Source organism: Scomber japonicus, chromosome 22, assembly GCF_027409825.1.
Source record: "Scomber japonicus isolate fScoJap1 chromosome 22, fScoJap1.pri, whole genome shotgun sequence".
NCBI classification, from domain to species: Eukaryota; Metazoa; Chordata; class Actinopteri; order Scombriformes; family Scombridae; genus Scomber; species Scomber japonicus.
The window spans coordinates 19,628,933-19,648,281 of NC_070599.1; the positions used below are offsets into that span (position 1 = coordinate 19,628,933).

Sequence of the window (19,349 nt, forward strand, 5' to 3'; positions counted from 1 at the left end):
AATATAATATTTTTTATATATGACTGATTTGCATTAATTATAATCAGTACTTTAATGCAGGTTGTTGTACTCATTGTAATATTTGGTGATCTGATTTTTTAATAAAGCATCATAATTAATATATAATCATATATATTTAATATTTTGGGAGGCAGGACAACACCTGACTAGAGATCTACTCAGTCAGATTTATTGAAACACCTTTAATTAGGAACATAACTAACAATTATGCCTGTTAAATAAATATAATGGGAGTCAAAAAAAGTACATTTCCCTTTTAAATTGAGTATTAAGCTTTATATAACATGATAATAATTAATAAATGTGTATATTAATGGCTTATTAAAAACTCCAAAGATGTAAATAATTGAGAGACCAAACTGTGCATCACCAAAAATGTATATATTAAAACATAAAATATTTTTTTTATTTCACCATTAAAAACATTTCCAGGTTATCTACAATGAACCAGACCGGATATCACTACATCATTTCATCTGCCTGGTACAAGCTTTTTCTTCTTTTCTTTTTTTTTTTTAAAGTTTTTTTTGGAAGCAATCATCCTCCTCCTCCCTCCTTCCTCCTTTTTCTCAACTGACCTGAAAGCAACTCCGTCAATGAAAACAGTGGTTATGTTTAAAAAGTAAAGCTTTTATGTGTGTATTCCCTTACAGTAGTGTTTAATGAGAGCTGGTGTGTTCATTCCAGTATTCCAGTATTGTGTGTATTTCATCTTTCTTACACTTTTTTTTTTTTTTGTAATTTTTAACCACAAATATTCGTCGTTAAACCAAAAAAAAAACAAACAAAAAAACATATTTTTAAAACCTCTTAATTTGGCGGGACTTTTTTTTTTTTTTTCTTTAGCAGAGCTATATTATATTTTCTTTATTCCTGAATATTAGCACCTGTTGTTTGTTTTTTTTGGAGTAAAAACTTATATAATAATAATAATGATGATAATAATAATGACGAGTTACTTCCTGAAGCAACATTTTTCCATTTTATATCTTTCTTTCTAGATTATTTAATTAATTAAAGTTTGTGCTCGAGCCAAATCTCCCAAAATAGTCGTGACCGTGCCTTCAAAGCTGAAGCACACACACACATATACTGTATATATATATTACTTTTCATTTTTCCTCCCAAAAATAACCTCAGATCCCATTTAAGTCAATTATAATCCTTAATGTAACAGTAAAGGAGGGGAAAGAGCTTTTAAACCCATGAAGTCGCTCTCTCTCTCTTTCTTTCTTTTTTTCCTCTTTTTTTGAAATGAATGAGACAAAAAACAAAAAAACAAACACACCTGTAATGATCATGATTTCCCTTCCTGCATTTCTTCCATCAATTTTTTTTTCAAATCAATTAAAAACACCGTATGTGCATAATAAAAAAAAGCTTTTAAATTCATTATAGATGATCAATATCTTCCTCCTCCTCCTCTTCCTCCTTCTCTCTCTCTCTGTGAGGTAAAGTCTGGAGTCTTTTATAAGTTTCTCTCCTCCTGTGCTTTTTTTTCTTCCTTCTTCTCCAGTTTTCATTATTTAATCGTCTATTATCTCTGTCGTGTCTCGAGCCGTCGTTTCATCTCATCGCCCTTGCTCTTGATTCTCGAGTCGTCTTGGCTTTTTTTTTTTTTTTTTTTTTTAAATCAGCGGAGGGGTTGAAGCACGAGAGAGGCGAAGGTGTCGATCACAGAAAAAGTGTATTTAAAGTGACTGTCTCGACTTTTTGCCCCGCCCCCCGACCATCCTCCTCCTCCTCCTCCTCATGATGTCACATGATTAAACAATTATAGGCCGATATACCTGAGCCTGATCTGGCTACCACTCACTCATGCACTCATTTATTTCATCCATTCACTCACTCTTATGTTCATTTGCATTTCATGTGTCATCTTTGTCCATTTCTCTCTCTCTCTCTCTCTCTCTCCCCTTATCTCTCTCCTTCTCCTTCTCTCTCTCTCTCTTTTTCTTTCTTGTGTAGCACTCCTCCGTCAGATGTGTCCTTCCCCTATGAGACCGTGGTGGAGTTCTGCCCTCGGATGGCGCACCAGGCCATGAACACATCCCTGCAGAGGAGAGGAAAAAAGATTAAAAAAAGGAAGAAAAGAAAAATAAAAAGTTCAGTTTGACTCTATTTTAGTCTATAGCTGATATGTTGCATGCAGCTTATTGTGAAGTCAGAAGGAAATCGTACAATTTTAAAATGATACATCCCAAATTTAGCATGCATAGGTTGTAATTAACAAACAGTAACTTCCTGTAATTACTACTACTTTTTTTTTTGGCCTCAATTTCACCTTAAAACTGTTAAAAATCACCTTAAATCCCTCAAAAGGAAAAACTTTTGTATCTTTTGCCGTCATTTACATCAGTTCAAATAACAGTGCCAACCAAAATTACTGCTCATTGCACTAAAAAAAGAAAAGAAAAGAAAAAAAAAGAAAAAAGGGTCAAACCAGACATCAAGCTAGTCCGCCTCTTTATTTGGAGACTAAAGCTTAAAGTGACTGTAATCCTGTTAATAACCCGTCATTATAAAAGAAAACCTGTGATTGTGTGATTGTGTATGAAGAGTGTGAGAACAAAAGGTCAGAGGAAGAAAAGAGAGTCACTTTTTTTTTTGACATTTTTTTGGGGTGATAATTTTAACAGTTTTTCCTTTTTTTTCTCTTCCATATAAACTGGATTAACCTTAAACTCCTAAAACTGATGAGTAAAGTGTTTTTGTAGCTATGAGAGAGGCTGAAACAATAAAATCCAAGTTGTAATACACTCTTAGTTTTCCTTTAAAGCCTCACAAACTTCTCCATGATAGTGATAATATCATGGAGCATTTTCCATTAATTGAGTGTGGGGGGGCCTATCGTCTAATTTGTAGTTTATAGTTTAGTCTCAATACAAGTCAATGGAGAATTCACCAACTTCTCACTTGATTTCTAACCTCAGTAAACGTTTTCAAAATGTGTTTATGGTCTCAATCGCTAGTTTAAAGCCTTCTTCAATGCAGTATGATGTTCATTTGGGACATTTTGGCCTCCCTGATTTTATATGTGACGATAAAGCAGGGTATGCATTAGGGCGTGGCTACGTCCTGATTGACAGGTTGATTGACCAATGTCCTCGAGATCCAGCCCTCGCAACCATAGCAACCTCCCCGCTCCGCCCATGGCTCCACCTCATGCCCATATAAGTAGAATCTGTGTTTTTATTTTTCCCAGCATGCACCTGAAATTTTCAAGATGGCGCTGCCCAGATTCGAAACTATTGGCTTCCGAGCAGCAGTCCACAAGCCAATGGGTGACGTCACGGATGTTACGTCCATTTCTTTTATACAGTCTATGGTTAAATCACTAAAGTACAACATTATTTAGAGCATATAGATTTAAGCTCTTAATGTTGCACCAGAGTGATGCTTCTGACTTAGAAATGAACAAATGTTTCTTATATATATGTGAAATAAAAACTCTTGGACAAACCTGCAGTGGGTGGCGACACACTCGTTGCTACAGTACTCTTTGTCCCAGTCTTTGCTCTCCACAGCCGGGTTGGTGCAGCCAGCACGCACGCAAATGTTCGGGCTGGCAGACGGGGTCAAGCTGAGGCCGGGGGTGACGTTCACCTCCACCTCCATCTGACGGAGACAGGACGAGACAAAAAAGATAAAATACAAATAAAGTCCCATTCAGAGCATGAAGGTGATTATTTTTAGGGTGTCATAAGGTCAGAATTAAAATAAACCCGTCAGCGCCCTCTGGTGGTCAAACTGTGTAATGGCGGCACTAAACTACCTCAGACCTATTTATTGCTATTTAATGGCAGATGTATAAACTATTATATGATAAACTGTCTCTGCAGATAAAATTATGATCTAATATCATTCAAATTGATATAAAAAGCTTAAACTTTCCCTTTAACAGAAAAATATGTAAAATCTTGAATTTGAAATAAATTTCAGGTTTTATTTATTGATATTCTGATCACTTATTTCCTTCTATTGATTTAGTAGCTTTTTGGCGATCATATTGAATTTATTTCCAACCATAAAGTCACAAATTAAACAAACTTTAGACAGATTAAAGCTCATATTTAGTGCTGTTTAATTTACTTTATATTATATTTTTATCTGGTTATCATGTTTTTATTTGTCTTTAAAGCACAAATGGAGCGTCTCGTTATATGTAAAATATAATAACAATGAAGCTTTCTACTCTATTCTCATCTTACCCCTTCCTCTGCCTCCGCCACTTCTTCTCCTCCCGTAACCATGGCAGCCGACTCCCTCGGTCCCACCTCCACCGTCAGACCCGACGAAGACACAGACGTGGGCGTGTCCCCGCTCGACGTCACAATGATCGGCGTGCTGGAGTCCGATTGCCGCGACGACGGGACAACCTTGATCTGCAGCGGCGGCGGGGCTGTGGAGGCGGCGGCCGTGCCTGCGCCTCGAGGCTTGGCCTGCAGCGGGGGCGGGGCCTGAGCGTGCACCATCTGCTGCAGCCGCGGCGGAGGCGGGGTACTCTGCATCTGCTGCAGCGGAGGCGGTTGTCTCGGCGATGAGGCGGTTGTCGCCGTGACCGACACGCCGCCGGAGGGCAGCGGCGTCTGCTTGATGATGATCTTGGTGACGGTGGGGGGGTTCGGAGGAAGGGCGACGGGCGGAGGTTGGGGTTTGATGGCGCCTGTGCGGGAGCGCGTGGTGACCTGAGGGAGGTCGAGGATGATGTTGGAGGTGCAGATGTTGGTGATGGTGTTCTCCTCGGGGTTGTAATGCTGGGAGCGGGTGGCGCGGCCCGCCGGGGTCGAGGCGGCCATGGCGGCCATGGAAAGAGACGGAGCCGGAGGAGGAGGCGACGGAGCTGTGTCCATGACCTCGATGGGAGCCTGAAGAGAGGAGAAACAGAGGGAGGACGAAAATATAAAGTTAAAACATCATCGACTAATAAATGGAATATGTTTAGACCTTTAATGAGGCTGTTCTGAGTTTTACTGGTGTCTTACAGTGGGGGGAAATAAGTATTAAACTCGTCAACATTTGTTTCAGTAAATATATTTCTAATGAGGATTCACATGAAACTTTCACCAGACTTTGGTTTTAACTCAAGAAATCTACATATATAAAGAAATCAAAAACAATGAAGTAAAGTGGAATGAAACAGGGGAAAAAAAAGAGTATTGAACACTAACTGAACAATTTAATACTTAGTCCAATTAATCAATCAAATGACGATACCGTTCCACTAAATTACCCTCTATTGCCATACATTCCCATAAATTCCCATTTAATTCCCATTAATTCCCATAATTCCCATGGAAAGTTTCCAATTTGGAATATTTCCCAAATTCCCCAGCTTAACTTGCCATGGAAATTTACCGGAAAGTTTCCACCCCTTTGCAACCCTAGTAATGACAGCTTCAACACTCAAGACTGAAGCTCAGCTGTGAGTTTTTAGCCCATTCTTTAAAAACAGATTGTCTTTAAATCTATTATTAAGATTACAGATGGCCCTCTTGTGAACTCTGATCTCTACTTCCTTCCACAAATGCTGCCCTAATGGTTACTTACCGGAAGATTCAGAAGTTTGGAAATACATCTGTAATCAGTCCCTCTGTTATGTTTTACAATAATCAGATTACAGAGGTCTTGGGAAACTCTTTAATGCTTTAACGCATGAGATGTCTCTAGTGTGACACCTTTGACTGACTTTGGTTTTAACTCAAGAAATCCACAAATATAAAGAAGTCCACACAATAAATAAAGTTATGTAGAATAAAGTGGAATGAAACAGGAACCAAGTATTGAACACACTAAGAGAAACAGCACACTGAAGGTAAAGAAAGAAAGGAACCAGCTGAAATCTGTAAGTAAGAGAAAGTAATTAACCTTCTTGTCATTCTCCCGGGTCAAATTGACCCCATCTGTTTTTACTGTTCTTTCCTTCCTTCCTTCCATCTGTCCTTCTTCCCTCCTTCTCTCTTTACTCCCTTCCTTCCTCCGTCCCACTTTCTTCCTTCCTCCCTTCCTTTCCTTTCCTTTCCTGCCTTCCTTCTCCTTTCCTTCCTTCCTTTCTCCCTACCTTCGTCCTTCCTTCCTTCCTCCCTCCTTTCCTTACTTCTTCCTCCCTTCCTTCCTTCTCCTGTCCTTCCCTCCCTTCCTTCCTTCCTCCCTTCCTTCCTTCCTCTGTCCTTCCCTCCCTTCCTTCCTTCATCCCTTCCTTTTTTCCTTTCCTTTCTCCCTACCTTCCTTCTTCCTCCCTTCCTTCCTTCCTCTCTTCCGTCCATCCTTCCTCCCTCCCTCCCTCCCTCCCTCCCTCCCTCCCTCCCTCCCTCCCTTCCTCCCTCAAGGACAACAGGAGGGTTAAACTTCCTATCTGTGCAAGTTAACATCAGCTGGGTTCGTACATGTTGAAAAGCTACGAGAAGGTTTTTTTTGTTACCTATGATACCTATGATGGTATAAAAAGGTTTTCGGTAGTTTTTTGGCTTTAATGTTTTGATTTCTTTATATGTGTGAATTTCTTGAGTTAAAACCAAAAACTTTGATGTGAATATCCTCATTAGAAATATGTTCAATACTTATATTTCCTCCAACTGTATCTTATCAAACGGAAGACGTCACATCGTAGATCTCACCTGAGAAGTCTGGCCGGCTCTGTACTCTGCCAGCGCTTTCAAGTAATCCTTTTTCGCTGCTTCGTTTTTCCTCTTGTACACCTGAGGAAAAAAAAAGGGTGAGATTATGCACTGGAGGACACTTTAGACATCAGGATTGTGTTTGAATCTCATCGACCCTCGTATCTGGATTTCATGGAGCTAGAGGAGTGACTTCTTAAGCTCCTAATGCTTTTCCTTCCCGGCTGAAAAATCACTGTAATATCTGTGATGCTTCCCTTCCTGATCTATTACCCCTTTTCCACCGAGCCGGAGCTGCTGCTGGTTCAGAGCCAGAGCCTGACTAAGCACCGGTTCTTTGCTTTTCCACCACCAAAGCTCCAGCCCCGAGCCTCAGAACGAGAGCCAGAGCGAGCACCAACTCTTTGCTGGTCTAAAGCAAGAACCAATTACGTCAGCGGACTGGGGGCGGGGCTAACGTTTATTAGCTGGCAAGCGGGGCTAACGTTTATTAGCCGGCTAGCGGGGTTAACATTTATTAACCGGCTAGCAGGGCTAACGTTCATTAGCTGACTAGCATGGCATTTACAGAGGGTTAAAGATTTGTTGATTCTTCTGCTTCTTCTTCTTCTTCTTTGCTGGCTACGTTATACAGTGATGTAATCACGTGGCTCCTTGTGTAAGAGGTGCTTGGATTAGCACCAACTGAGCACTGGCTCTAGCACTAGCTCCGAACCAGCACTAGCTCCAGCTCGGTGGAAAAGGGGTATATGTGACATCATACCTGTTTCTGCTCCTCCCCCAAACTGTCCCACATGGAGGCCACGATCTTAGAAACCTCTCCGAACGTTGCGTTGGGGTTCTGTCCCTTTATCGCCGCCTGCGTGTCCCTGAAGAACAAAGCGTAGGCCGACACAGGTTTCTGAGGCTCGTTGGGGTCTTTCTTCTTTTTCCCCTTCTTCCCTCCGGCTCCTCCTTTCCGACCGACGACCGGAGAGGCGCTGGAGGAAGGGGCGGAGAGCGAAGACTCGGATAGGGAGGGATCGAGGGAGATGACTCCGGGAGAGACGGCAAGAGAGACCGGAGACTCCACCAGGACGCTCTGAGAGGAGAGACGGAGAAAGATGTATGGTTAGAGTTAGAAAAAGCTTTTTTAACCCTACTTAGTGGCAAAATCTGTGTCAAATATATCATTTTATTTAATTCATTAACATTTTAGTCATGTCCTGATTAAAAATGAAGTATTGTAAGTGATGAATTTGTAGTCGATACATTTTAATATGCTCTGTTAACACGCTGAGAATAAATGTGTTTTTAACATTAATATATGGAACAACGTGTAACCATAGAAACAGACATAGCTGGATTACTTTTATGTTGAAAAAAAAAAAAGTATAAATATAACAACTATGAGGCAAAATCTGAAGTATTAAGTAGCATCTTTTTTATGATTTATGGTTTATCAATGACATCAGATAGTAAAATTGGGGGCCAACTGATATTGGATTTTTGGGGCCGATATTTAAGAAACATATTTTATATATTAAACATACATTTTTATTCAATGAACACTTGTGACACACTTAATCAATCAACGTGTGTGTGTTCAGATCTGATTTATGACTAAGAATTACATATATTTTTGACTTATAATAAGAATGAATCAAATATATAAGTACATTTAAAACATTGACTTAAATAACATTAACTAATATTTAATTGACACCAGCTTCTTTTAGGACACATTAACAATCAACCAATCAAATATGATCAATAACCCTGCGCTCATGTTGGACACCATCACTTATAGCAAGAAGTCGATTATGAAATGAACTTTTTTTTGGGTTGAGGTCTTGAAGTCTCACCCTCCTGAAGTCGTCCATGTCGTCGTCCTGGAGCGAGCTGGTGGGCGACGCCGTGGCTGACAGCGGGTTGTCAGGCGACTGCGGGTGCTGTAGTATGTTCCCGCCTCCTAAGCCGAGCCCCAGCTGAGCGTTGAGCTCCGACTGGTCGATAGTGGTCAGCTGGTTGGACCCCAGCAGGCCCTGGCTCATGTCGCCCAGCGGGACGTCGATGGTCACTGGCGACGAGCTGCTGAACTGCGATCCGATGGGATGGCCGAGATCCTGCGAGAAGAGACACGAGAGGAGCGTAGAAGAAATCGTGAGTGATGATATTCTAACTTTGAGATAATTTCGGATACTAACAAGACCCTCTAGTAATCCTCACCATTCCCAGTGAGGACCCCAACAGAGCGCTCCCTCCAGACTGGTTGATAACCCCTAAACTCAGGTGCTCCAGTCCCTGCGAGGGGGTGTTGACAAAAGTGGAGGCGAAAGAAGGGTCGTCCCCTTCCACCACGGCGTTCCGGGGCACCACCACGCTGTCCGGGGGTCCCGTGTCCGACAGCTCCCCGAAATGAGAAACGACGTCGGACACGGTGAGCGTCGAGTCCGGGTCCAGAGAGATGGGGGGGATCTCAAACTCCTCATCGCCGAGGCTCGGAGTGTGGAAGGTCTGGAGAGAGGAGACGGGATGAAGAGAGGCGATTGTGAATGTGAGATGATTGAAAAAAGAAAAAAAGAAAAAGAAAAAAAAGTACAAAAAAAGAGCAGGGAATGATGCAATGATGAGAAGATGAAAAGAAAACAAGTGAGTGAAAAACAAATTATTTTAAAAAAAGGATGAAAACAGAATGAAGAGAAGAAAGAACAACATGATTACTGACAGCTGTTCTTAAAATGCTGAAGCAGAGAGAGAGATTATGATGCACAGAGGGAAGACTTTCAGAATAAAAGCTCATCAAAACAATAAAAAAGCCATTTCTAAGATTCATAAAAACTAAAATTGGAGGTGTGGAGGTGTGAACAGTATGCAGCAGCAGCAGCAGCAGCTTTGTAATATTATTGAGGATTAAAGTGCAGTTAACAGTTTTAATGCTGAATGTCCACAGGATCAAGATCAGGATCTTACATCGTTGTGTTCGGCTCTGTTGCAGCTACAAAGAGTTTTACTGCCTCACGTTGTTCATACTCTAAAATAATGAATAGTAGGGATGGGCCAAAAAAAACGATTTTTATATTAATCGCGATTTTTATATATATTGTTTTTTTTAAAAATATGACTTATGATGTATTATCAAGTGTTTGGTTCAACCTGTTCTTGTTTAAGGAGAGAAAATCACAATAATTGAAATATAAAAATCACAATACTTGTTTAATCAGAATCGCAATTTAAATCGAATCGGGACCCAAAAATCGTTATTAGAGAATCGAATCGGCACAAAAGCATAATCGGCCCAGCCCAGCCCTAATGAATAGACTAAAAGCTACTAAAGGTTCTCAGGTACTCTAAATGTCTGTAGAGTCGATCTCACACCAGGTTTTATACTTGGATTAACGACAAGGGTTGGCAAAATGAGCAAATCAAAAATATCGGATTTGTTAGAACATCAAATGAAAAGAAAATTTTTTGGTGAATTTCTACATTTAGATTTTAAAGCATTTTGTCAATATTGAGCAGATCATGTCGTAAAATCAACCATGACGAAGCCAGAACACAACTCTGACAGATCCTGTGTACATTAATATTTAGAGAACACTCATAGGAAATGGTTTTAATGCTATTCTCACTATTCGTCCAACACTAAAACTTTGGATAATAAGTTTTTAGCACTTTCAGTCCAGATTTTTTTTTTTTTAATATGTTGTTTAATTGATGACTCCCTCTCTGTTGCGAAAAGCAAAATGATATTTCTGCATTATTTAAAACCGGCATGTGTTGTTTTAAAACAGAAAAAAAAAGAAAAAAAAAAAAGATTTATAAATAGTTCATACTCCACCAGCGGATCCAGCGAGGTTGAAGAGGTCAATGGGTTTAGTGGCACACTAAAAAATGTGAGTTTTGTCAGTAAGTGCACGTTGAAGTAAATTTACAAAATGTCATGTGTTATTATCTGTGGCTCTAACTTTGACATTAACTTGGTTTTATATGTACTCATGTAGCTCACATTAAATGGTTCATACATACAGGACAAAGACCTCATACAAAACTTATAAAGAAAAAGGTGCAAATTACATAAAAATTAACAAATTAAAAATTGCCACCAGCTCGGTTATTACTGTAGAGATGAAGCTGAAACCTGGTTGTGGTTATTGGTGAATGAAACAGTGGTGTGTGAACCTGATGAGCCCCAGTTTGTGCCTCATGTAAAACAATTACGTTGAAGTCACAGAGCTAAGCACGTTAAGTCAATTAAAACCAGTCAAGTCAACCTAAAGAAAATTAATCAGCACATTTTCAAGCAAGTTTTTTCTTCAACATGAAAAAACAGTCATTTGAAAATCTTCATATGTTCGATTTTGGCCAGACAAAATGACCAATTAATTTGTTTTCTTTTAAAAAATCTCATAGTCTAAATGATTAATTAAAGGAGATTATTGTGAGATTAATCAATAATGAATGATCTGGATTACCTCAGACTCTTCTAACCATCTTAACTTTAACAACATAAGTTAGGTTAAGTGACGGAGAGGAGGCATCGCCCCGCCATCGCCGGGGGGAGCTGAGTATCTGAACGGTCTGGTGGGCAAAAGACTATCTCAGTCTGTCTGTTGAGTTGGACTGAGACAGTCTGCCTCTGAATATGTTCCTCTGCTTGGTAAATGTGCTGTGGAGAGGCCGGCAAGCATCGCCGATAATAGACAACAATTTATTTAGGGTCCTTCTCTCCACCGCTGACATCAGGGGATCCAGCTCAGAGCGACCCTCTTCTTAGTGCTGCCTCCCCAACACACCGACCGGTTAAACACCAGCAGGATGTTCCTAGAGATGTTTAAGGACCGCAGCCTTCTTGGGAAATAAGAGGCTTTTCCCGTTCCTGTGAAGAGTGTCAGTGTTTGTGGACCAGTTCAAACTATCATCCTCATAGGTCCTGAAAACCTTGACATAACGCTGATTCCACTGCAGGAACTTTGGGGTAATCTTACGGGGGCCGTGACCGTTGGTGCATGTCTCCATAGCAGGAATCGCCCCCTGAAGGATAAACGAGTCCCTGCCTCGGGGGAGGTACTCCATTCGGCTCCGAAAACATCCTGGGTGGGTCTTGAGGTTGACTCGATGCTAACTGTGTCTACTCAAAGTGGGATGTGATGTTAACAGAAAGCTCCCTTCCAGAGTCTAGTAGGTCCTATCAAGGTCCTACAGGGTCCCAGCTACATCTCCCAGGTTCCTGTACTCCCCCTCGTGTCGAACACTAATGCATAATCCGAGAACTTCTGCATGTGGTTTGACTCCGAGTTGAACTTGAAGTCAGAAGCTTGAAGTATGTGTGAATGAAGTAAGTGTGAATGCACTCAAGACGCACTGAGGACGCATTTAGATTCTGATCAGTCAGACCACATTCAGAGTTCATCACATTCGTTTAGCGGTGCGTCTCGGTCAACGACGAAGGACCTCCTACTCACATGACATCCTCTTGGGCAACAACAGTATCGTCTCAAAGTGTGAAACAACAACAAGAAGCCCAAAACAGCAACAGTCTTCTTCTTCTTTTAATTTCTGGCGAACTAGGCACGGGGGGGGGGGGGGGGGGGAGTCACACGTGGTCACTCGAGAGTTGCATACTTGTGATCATGTAGCAGATAGAGGACGGCATCTTCTCTACCAACCTCTACTATTAAGTAAACTGCAGTGGGTCGAGTGTTTGGTGGACTTTGGGGGTCTAAGAACATGAATCAGCAGCCGTCTCAAAGTCTTCATTATACATGATATCGGGGTAACTGGCCTGAAGTCACCTTTTTTGGAGATGGGATGAGACTTGAGGTCTTCCCCAGTACAGGGACCCTCCACAGTCCATGATTCAGGTTGAAAAAATGTTGAAGGGGCTCCTAAAGTCTCCTCAGTGCTCCTCTGACTGTACATATAAATATGGACTTCATGAAAGCTCCCCAAAAGTGAAGCCAAAATATCTCAATCGCCCCCTAGTGGCTGGCTGCGGTATAAGTCATGAATCCTGTCATGTTAGCGGACGGGATATGGACTCTGGGTATTAGTCATGAACTTTTCCCCCGAAGATGGTTTCTGTCATTTAAAGTCGTTCTTATCACACTGATGCTCTTTTATTCTGATAAGTTTGTTTTTAATTAGTTATTTTACGATATAAAAAAAGGGGGAGTGTGACCTGCGTAGACTCTGGCTCCAAATGATGTCACATGAGCAAGATGGCAACCCCCGAAAAAGGAGAGATTTTTGGCTTCACTTTGGCGGTTATACACAGTCAATGATCTGCACAGTGATGGTGGGTAACAGGCAGTCTGGGAGAAAGGTCAAAAAAAGGCAGCTGACAGAGGGAAGGAGAAGAGGGTGAGAACTGGACAGGCATCAGCAGCTGGCGGGGGAAAGTGTGAGGGTCATAATTAGGCAGGAGCAGGTCTATCAAACCTGTCGCAGAAGTGGCTGAACTGGTTTGTTCTCACCACATCTCCGTCTGCTGAGGTACTACTCTTCTTTCTGAACGAGCCGTGATGGTTTTCATTCAACTCCAGACCTCCCTCATGAGGTTTCCTTGCAACTTCTGCTCCACCTCTCACTCTCTTTTGTGTAAAGGATGCTCATTTAGAACAGAACAAGAAAATACATTGCATTATAGTGTATGCAAATATTAAATAAGCTAATGTAAATATATCTTATAATGAAACTTTAATTTAGCTTCAAGCTGTACAACTTCAGTATGTGTGTACATATGTTAAGTACCACCACTTATATCATCGTCAGCGTTTCCACTGGTTAATGTTTACAGCGCTGGTAATCCTGACTCATCTCGTTATCCATTTAGCTGGAAGATGACGACTTAAACTGCTGAGGTCGAGACCCCCAAAGGGGTTTCAAGGTAAATCCAAGGGGTTGCAAGACTATTAACTAAACAGAAAAGCAGACTCCTGTTCTAATGCTAGACAATTAAACCTCTTTAAGTCGCCAGTACCAAAACAATCAGTAATAATCAGACTTTGGTGGTTCAATCCATTTGTTCCAATAGTTTTAAGAGGTTTTCTGTGTGAAATAGCATCTTTACACTTCTTACCCTTAAGCTTGATGTTTTATTCTATTATTAAAATCCTGAAACTGATTAAAATCCAATATTATTTCATCCACAGAAGAGGTTAGAAGAGTGTTTGAGGCTTTCTGTAGAGGAAGACTTCCAGCTTTTTTTTAAAAACCTGTCAGACAAATTAACGCATAGCTCTGTGACTCCAATGTAGAGATAAAACTCAAGAGGCAAACATTCAGGGGGGCAAGTGTCTGACGTTGACCTGTCTTGACTTTGACTGTAAGCCCAAGCACATGTCCAACAGGAGAGGGCTCCAGGTATAATACATAAAATAAAAAAACCTGTCAAAGAGAAATTTAATGCCACATAAAATTCAAGACGTACACAAAAAAAAATGGGGGAGGCTTACCTCTGAAGAGGAGAGGAAGGGATGGCCGGACCCAGATATCGTCAGGTAGTTGTCACTGCCTCCAGGGAACTGAAACATTGGTGGTAGAAGTTAGGAAAAGGGGGTTTTCTCCAATACTTCATCTTTTTTGACACAAGACATTCAATGACCAAAAAAAGCCCACTTTACTGACACCAAACAAACCTCATTAATTAGTGTCAATTAAGAGAAACTGAGGATCTCTCTACACTGTGATGCGTTCAGTGACAATTTTTATTTACACCTTGACCTCTCTTTTATGCAATTTGTGTTTAAGTGAAAGGGGAGGGGGCATGCATACAAAAATAAAAAAGAGTCACCTTGTTGTCATGGTCAAATCCATTAAAAGACTGCGGATCCAAAAACTCTGGATCACCATCGTGCTGCCCGGTACCATCCGTGAGATCAGAGTAAAAATTAAGGTCCATTTTTTTTCTCCCCCTTTTTATTTTAACCAGGCCTCATATGTGTTAAAGCAATGAGTCCTTCCCTTTCCACCCTTATATATATTTTTTTAATTTAACAAGATGTTACGCAATAATACAAATGTCCTTGCTTTATCTCTGCTTTTTTTTTCTTAATGTGGTAATGTTATAAGGACTTTTTTTCTTTTTTGGCACAGATGTTGCACACGACTAAAGCAGAGCATGTGTACCCAGCTGTGCCAAAAATAACCTGCCTGCTTGCTTGGCCGCCTGGCTGGCTGGCTTGCTGCCGAGGTAACGTGGCCCGTAACCCCCCCAGTCTTTGCTGACTGGTCCGACTACAGGGTTTTAGCTTTTAGCTGGCTTTGACGCAAGGCTGCAGGCTGCGGTACTCTCTCCTCACTCCACCACCGGCCCCGGAGCTCGTTTGTCCGTCGGTCCTCAAACGCCTCACTCAAGTCAGTTCCAACGAGACGCGGCTTAAGGCTTTAAACGCTCCGTAAATTTACCGGACCCGGTTGTTTAACGGTGGGGGAAAAAACCCCGATATAACCGATTCAAACCGAAGGGTGTTTGTGAAGGGGGGAAGACTAACCAAAAAGCCCCCGTTTTGGCCCGGCTCAGGCTGCTCAATGGATCCCGACACACACGGATAGGATCGATATTACACTATCCTAGGATGGCGAAGTCTTGATCCGCCCCTACTCCGCCTCTGATTGGCTTAACGTGACGTTCTAAGCCGACACGTAACCAATCCGAACCGACGACGGTGACGTAACATAGCCAATCGAAGGCAGAGGAGGGCGGGTCATGACTTCAACATCCTAGGATTAAAATGTTGCCAACGAGGAGAAAAGGAAGGAGGCGGCTGTCAAGCGAAACCATGACAACAGAACCGGATATTGAGAGATACATGTTTCAAAATAAACTCTGGTCGCTAACTTAGACTTTTTGACACATTTAAGCAGTGTGTGAAATACAGGAGACTCTAATTAGCAGCTTGAACACCCTAAAAAAACTCAAATTGATTTAAACAATGGGCCTAATTATTTCCTATTTATCTAGACATTAAAGTTTAGTAATTCTTTCATCGCCTTTATAGTACAATTGATAAAAACATTAACAATTCATAAAGTACGATGGACATAAAAGAGTGATCTAAATATCTACTCAACATTTTCTGCATTATCAATCAATACAGTTTTTTTAATCGGTTAAATTATTAACTGCAATTAATCAATAATTGATTAATCCCTAAATAAAAAATATTGCAATTAAAGCTTTTAGAGCATTCAAACGCAATTTTCTCACCTCTGGATATGTGAGAAGTCCAACAAAAACAGTTTAAGTTAAACTACTTCATACCTTATACAAAATAAAAGAATCTAATCATGATCTCCTCCAATAGACCACTAAAACTAATTATATGACAGCACTTGTTCTTGTATATCTACTTAGATATAGTAGCTAATGTATGTCTGTTGCCCACCAGGGTTATTATACTTAATAAAAAACTAAGACTAAAACTAAAACTAGCAGTGAAAAATTAATTTTGTTAACTGAAGTAAACATAAAAAACAAACGAACGAAACAGAATTGCAGATGTTTTCTTTTTTTGCTTTTGATTTAACTCCAAGTGATAATTAACTCTGCTGTGGGTTGAGCATTGTTAATGGTTTAAAGAATAAAATAATAAAGTGCCTTTTTAATAAACAATGACTTGGTTAAACCATATTTGCTGCCTTGCATTCTTTCATCTTTTATCAGCTTCTACAAATTAAAGCTTTAATCCTAATACCTGAAAAACTAAAACTAAATGAAAAACAAAGCTAAGATTAAACTGAAATTAAAAAACAAAACAAATTATTATAGAAGTTATAAATAAAACAAAGCACTGAGGTCACATTCATTTGGGTTCCTGCTCACATTTAGATAATATTGGTGATGAAAAAGTGGAGAAACTAGTGAAATAAGCAGTTAAGAGGAAAAGGAAAGAAGTTAAAGGGACATTGTGTAGAAGAAGATTAATAAAGAGTGGTGACAGCACCGGGATCAGGAGATAAAGGGGGGAGGAGACATTTGATTGAAAAATGGAGTGAGGGAAGAGAGGAGGAGGTAATAATAATAATAACCAGCGATATGTAAAGCACCCACCTGCTCTCTGTGAGTAAAGTTAATCACCATTAACTCATTAAAGAAACATTTATATTGATTGTAAAACTAGAAAAAAGGTCGATTTCACTCCATCCACATAAGAAACCAGCTATATATAGACTTTAGACTCTTAATAATAAATGTAACCTGTGTTTTAATGAATCTCCTTGTTTATCTAGTAAAGTGATGTTTTAATGTAGTGTGGATGGTGTTTTCCTGTCTTTATATGCAAATACATGTTACACAATGCTGACACTGGGTTTAAACAGTGTCACAGCCTTTTTTCACACAATGTAAAAGCTGAAAGCAATTAATAATATGATTAATTATGCTTCCCTTAAATTTACCCTTAACTAACAAAAGGGAAACTAACTTCAGTGTCAATCTTTGAGCCGATTTGGTACATATGTCACAGATAAATTGTTGATTTTAGAAGGAAAAAGACAAATTATTCACTTTTCCTTGCATATATTTAACAATAATAAGCTTTTTTAAATTAATAATCTGGAGTAATTAAGCCTCAGACACAGGTGTGTATGATTAACAGTGTCCACAGAGGGAAAACAGGTGAAGTGGAGTTAAATGAATAGATCTAATGAAGAGTTAGAAGTATCTACATGTCTAAAATCGCCTTGTTGTAGTTAAATCATCACGTTTGAAGACGTTTCAAGGTGATTGGTTTTGTTTTATTGAGTGAAAAGCGTCTAGTACCAGCTACTCTTACCTCCATGCTCACCCCTCGAAAACCTGATTAATGTTTTGTTTTTAATTCCACTTTGTGCGACTGAACTTCGCCCAGAATTGATTTCCTCAAAAATGTTAATCACAACATGGCACCGGCTTCCGGGTTGTACGTACAAGTGGAAGTGACCTCATCACGCAAGAAAATAAGACGACGTCAGCGTAAGGAAAATAAAAGCTCGATGTAGTTAACGTATTACAGTAAAAATATATTATACTATACTACTTTATAAAGTATATATTATATATTATATCATCATAAATTAATCAATAATAATAAGTGATTCAAGGACGTCACCTTCTCTGGGAAATTGTGAGCTTAAGAGTTCAATTAGATCAATATTTTAGGGCTTCAACAGTTATTAATTTGTCAAATACTGTTTTTATTAATTTTTTTTAGTATTAATTTGTTAGTATCTCTCCCGAGCCCAATGTGATGTCTTCATGTTTTAAAATAAATATTCAGTTTATAACAATATAACACAGAAAAGCAGCAACTCTGAGCCTCTTTAACCCTTTTTACCTTTATAAAATTATTTAATTTGTACATTAAAAATTATTTCTTTCAGTCAGCTCACATTCTTCTTTCCTTCTCTGATGTGTTAATTAATTAATTTTCAAATTTATCATCTACTTCAGACGCTAAAGTAGAGTAAATTCTTGACCTCCTTATCAAAGACTAATATAAAACTAAGCATTTCCTTTATTAATTCTACAAAAAAAGCACCAATATCACAACATCCTTTCTGTTAATATAATGTAAAAGAAGAAAAAAGATCAAACTTTTGTTTCAAAATTGCTTTATTTATTCCCATGTGTTTTTTTTTCAAGCAAAGTTTTTGTGATCCCTTTTTTTTATTTTTTCATTTATATTAATGTAATTAAAAAAAGATAAAACTTGGGGATCTTTTTTTTTTTTTTCCTTTTCCATCTTTATGTACAAGCAAGAAAAAAAAACAATGTGTAGGAAATAACAATGAACATAAAAGAGTCCCTGCACAGTAACACTTAAAAAAAAAAAAAAAAAAAGAAAGAAAAAAAAAGAAAATTAAAGAAAATAAAAAGAGAACAAAGCATTTTAAAGAGTGGAATCAAACACTTCCTAGTTTTACAGCTCCTTACTTAAGCAACAAGCTCTCATTCACACACACACACACACACACACACACACACACACACACACACACTCACACACACACACACACACACACACACACACACACACCTGACAGCATGCAGTGCAGTGGTCCTCTCCACGGTGGTCCGGTGTGTCCTAACTGTGTGTGAAGTAGTCGACAATACTGTTTAACGCTCTCTCTCTTTTAAAGGCCTTCGTGCGACCTCACTCCAGCCTGCTACCGTCTAACGTACTCTCACCAGGGGCCACGTTCATGGCATGACACAGAAGAAGAAGAAGAAGAAGAAGAAGAAGAAGAAGAAGAAGAAGAAGGAGAAGGAGAAGAAGAAGAAGAAGAAGAAGAAGACGTTTGATAATTCACCTCTGCAAACGTATTCTCAAATTAGTTTTCCTTGGATCTTTTTTTGACATCATGAATTTCTATTTTATTTATTGAAAGTTTCATCGTGCTGTTGCCGCGGACAACGACACGTAGCAGCAGAGCAGGAGAGCAAGACTGCTGGTGGTGTTTGATGTAAAGATGAGATGAATCACTTTGTGACTGGAAATCATTTGTTGTTGTTGTTTTTCAAAATAAGAGTAATGAGCAGCAAGACGCTGGAAGCTCATTAGTGCCAAGAAAATAAAAAAATTAAGACTATGAAAAGAAAAAAAATGCTCATGATAGTTTTTAGGGTTAGATAAGAGATGATAAGGAATAAGGTGAATTTATGAGATTTAAGTAAAAATGTGTCATTAAAAATCTAAATTATGAACATGATAAGTTTCAGAAGTTCAGAAATGACTTATTAAAATTAAA

At 39.5% G+C, this 19,349-nt stretch overlaps 1 protein-coding gene across 5 annotated transcripts; it reads right to left on the reverse strand.

Moving 5' to 3' along the window:
* Window positions 1-1,738: 1,738 nt before the first annotated feature.
* tox4b (TOX high mobility group box family member 4 b) lies at window positions 1,739-17,488 on the reverse strand. Of its 5 annotated transcripts, none has more exons than XM_053342953.1 (10): window positions 14,413-15,718; window positions 14,075-14,143; window positions 10,454-10,504; window positions 8,847-9,134; window positions 8,483-8,743; window positions 7,402-7,719; window positions 6,639-6,719; window positions 4,233-4,889; window positions 3,485-3,639; window positions 1,739-2,074 (listed from the first exon to the last, which is right to left on the reverse strand). In XM_053342953.1, exons 1-10 carry the CDS (start codon window positions 14,518-14,520, stop codon window positions 2,017-2,019), a joined length of 2,046 nt encoding a protein of 681 aa, XP_053198928.1. In that variant the 5' UTR covers window positions 14,521-15,718; the 3' UTR covers window positions 1,739-2,016. The 5 variants fall into 5 exon arrangements, with proteins under 5 accessions (XP_053198928.1, XP_053198929.1, XP_053198931.1 ...); XM_053342956.1 differs by lacking the exon at window positions 14,413-15,718 and adding an exon at window positions 17,396-17,488 and having other exon boundaries at window positions 1,740-2,074; XM_053342954.1 differs by lacking the exon at window positions 10,454-10,504.
* Between the last annotated feature and the right edge of the window lie 1,861 nt (window positions 17,489-19,349).

Bases quoted from the DNA above. Each gene is read 5' to 3' on its own strand.
- tox4b (XM_053342953.1), bottom strand. From the start codon at position 14,520: ATGGACCTTAATTTTTACTCTGATCTCACGGATGGTACCGGGCAGCAC. The intron at 10,505-14,074 runs GTAAGCCTCCCC...CACATTTTTTAG, and splicing joins CCTTCCTCTCCTCTTCAGAG to TGTGCCACTAAACCCATTGA. The intron at 9,135-10,453 runs GTATGAACTATT...TCCTCTCTCCAG, and splicing joins TCGCTGGATCCGCTGGTGGA to ACCTTCCACACTCCGAGCCT.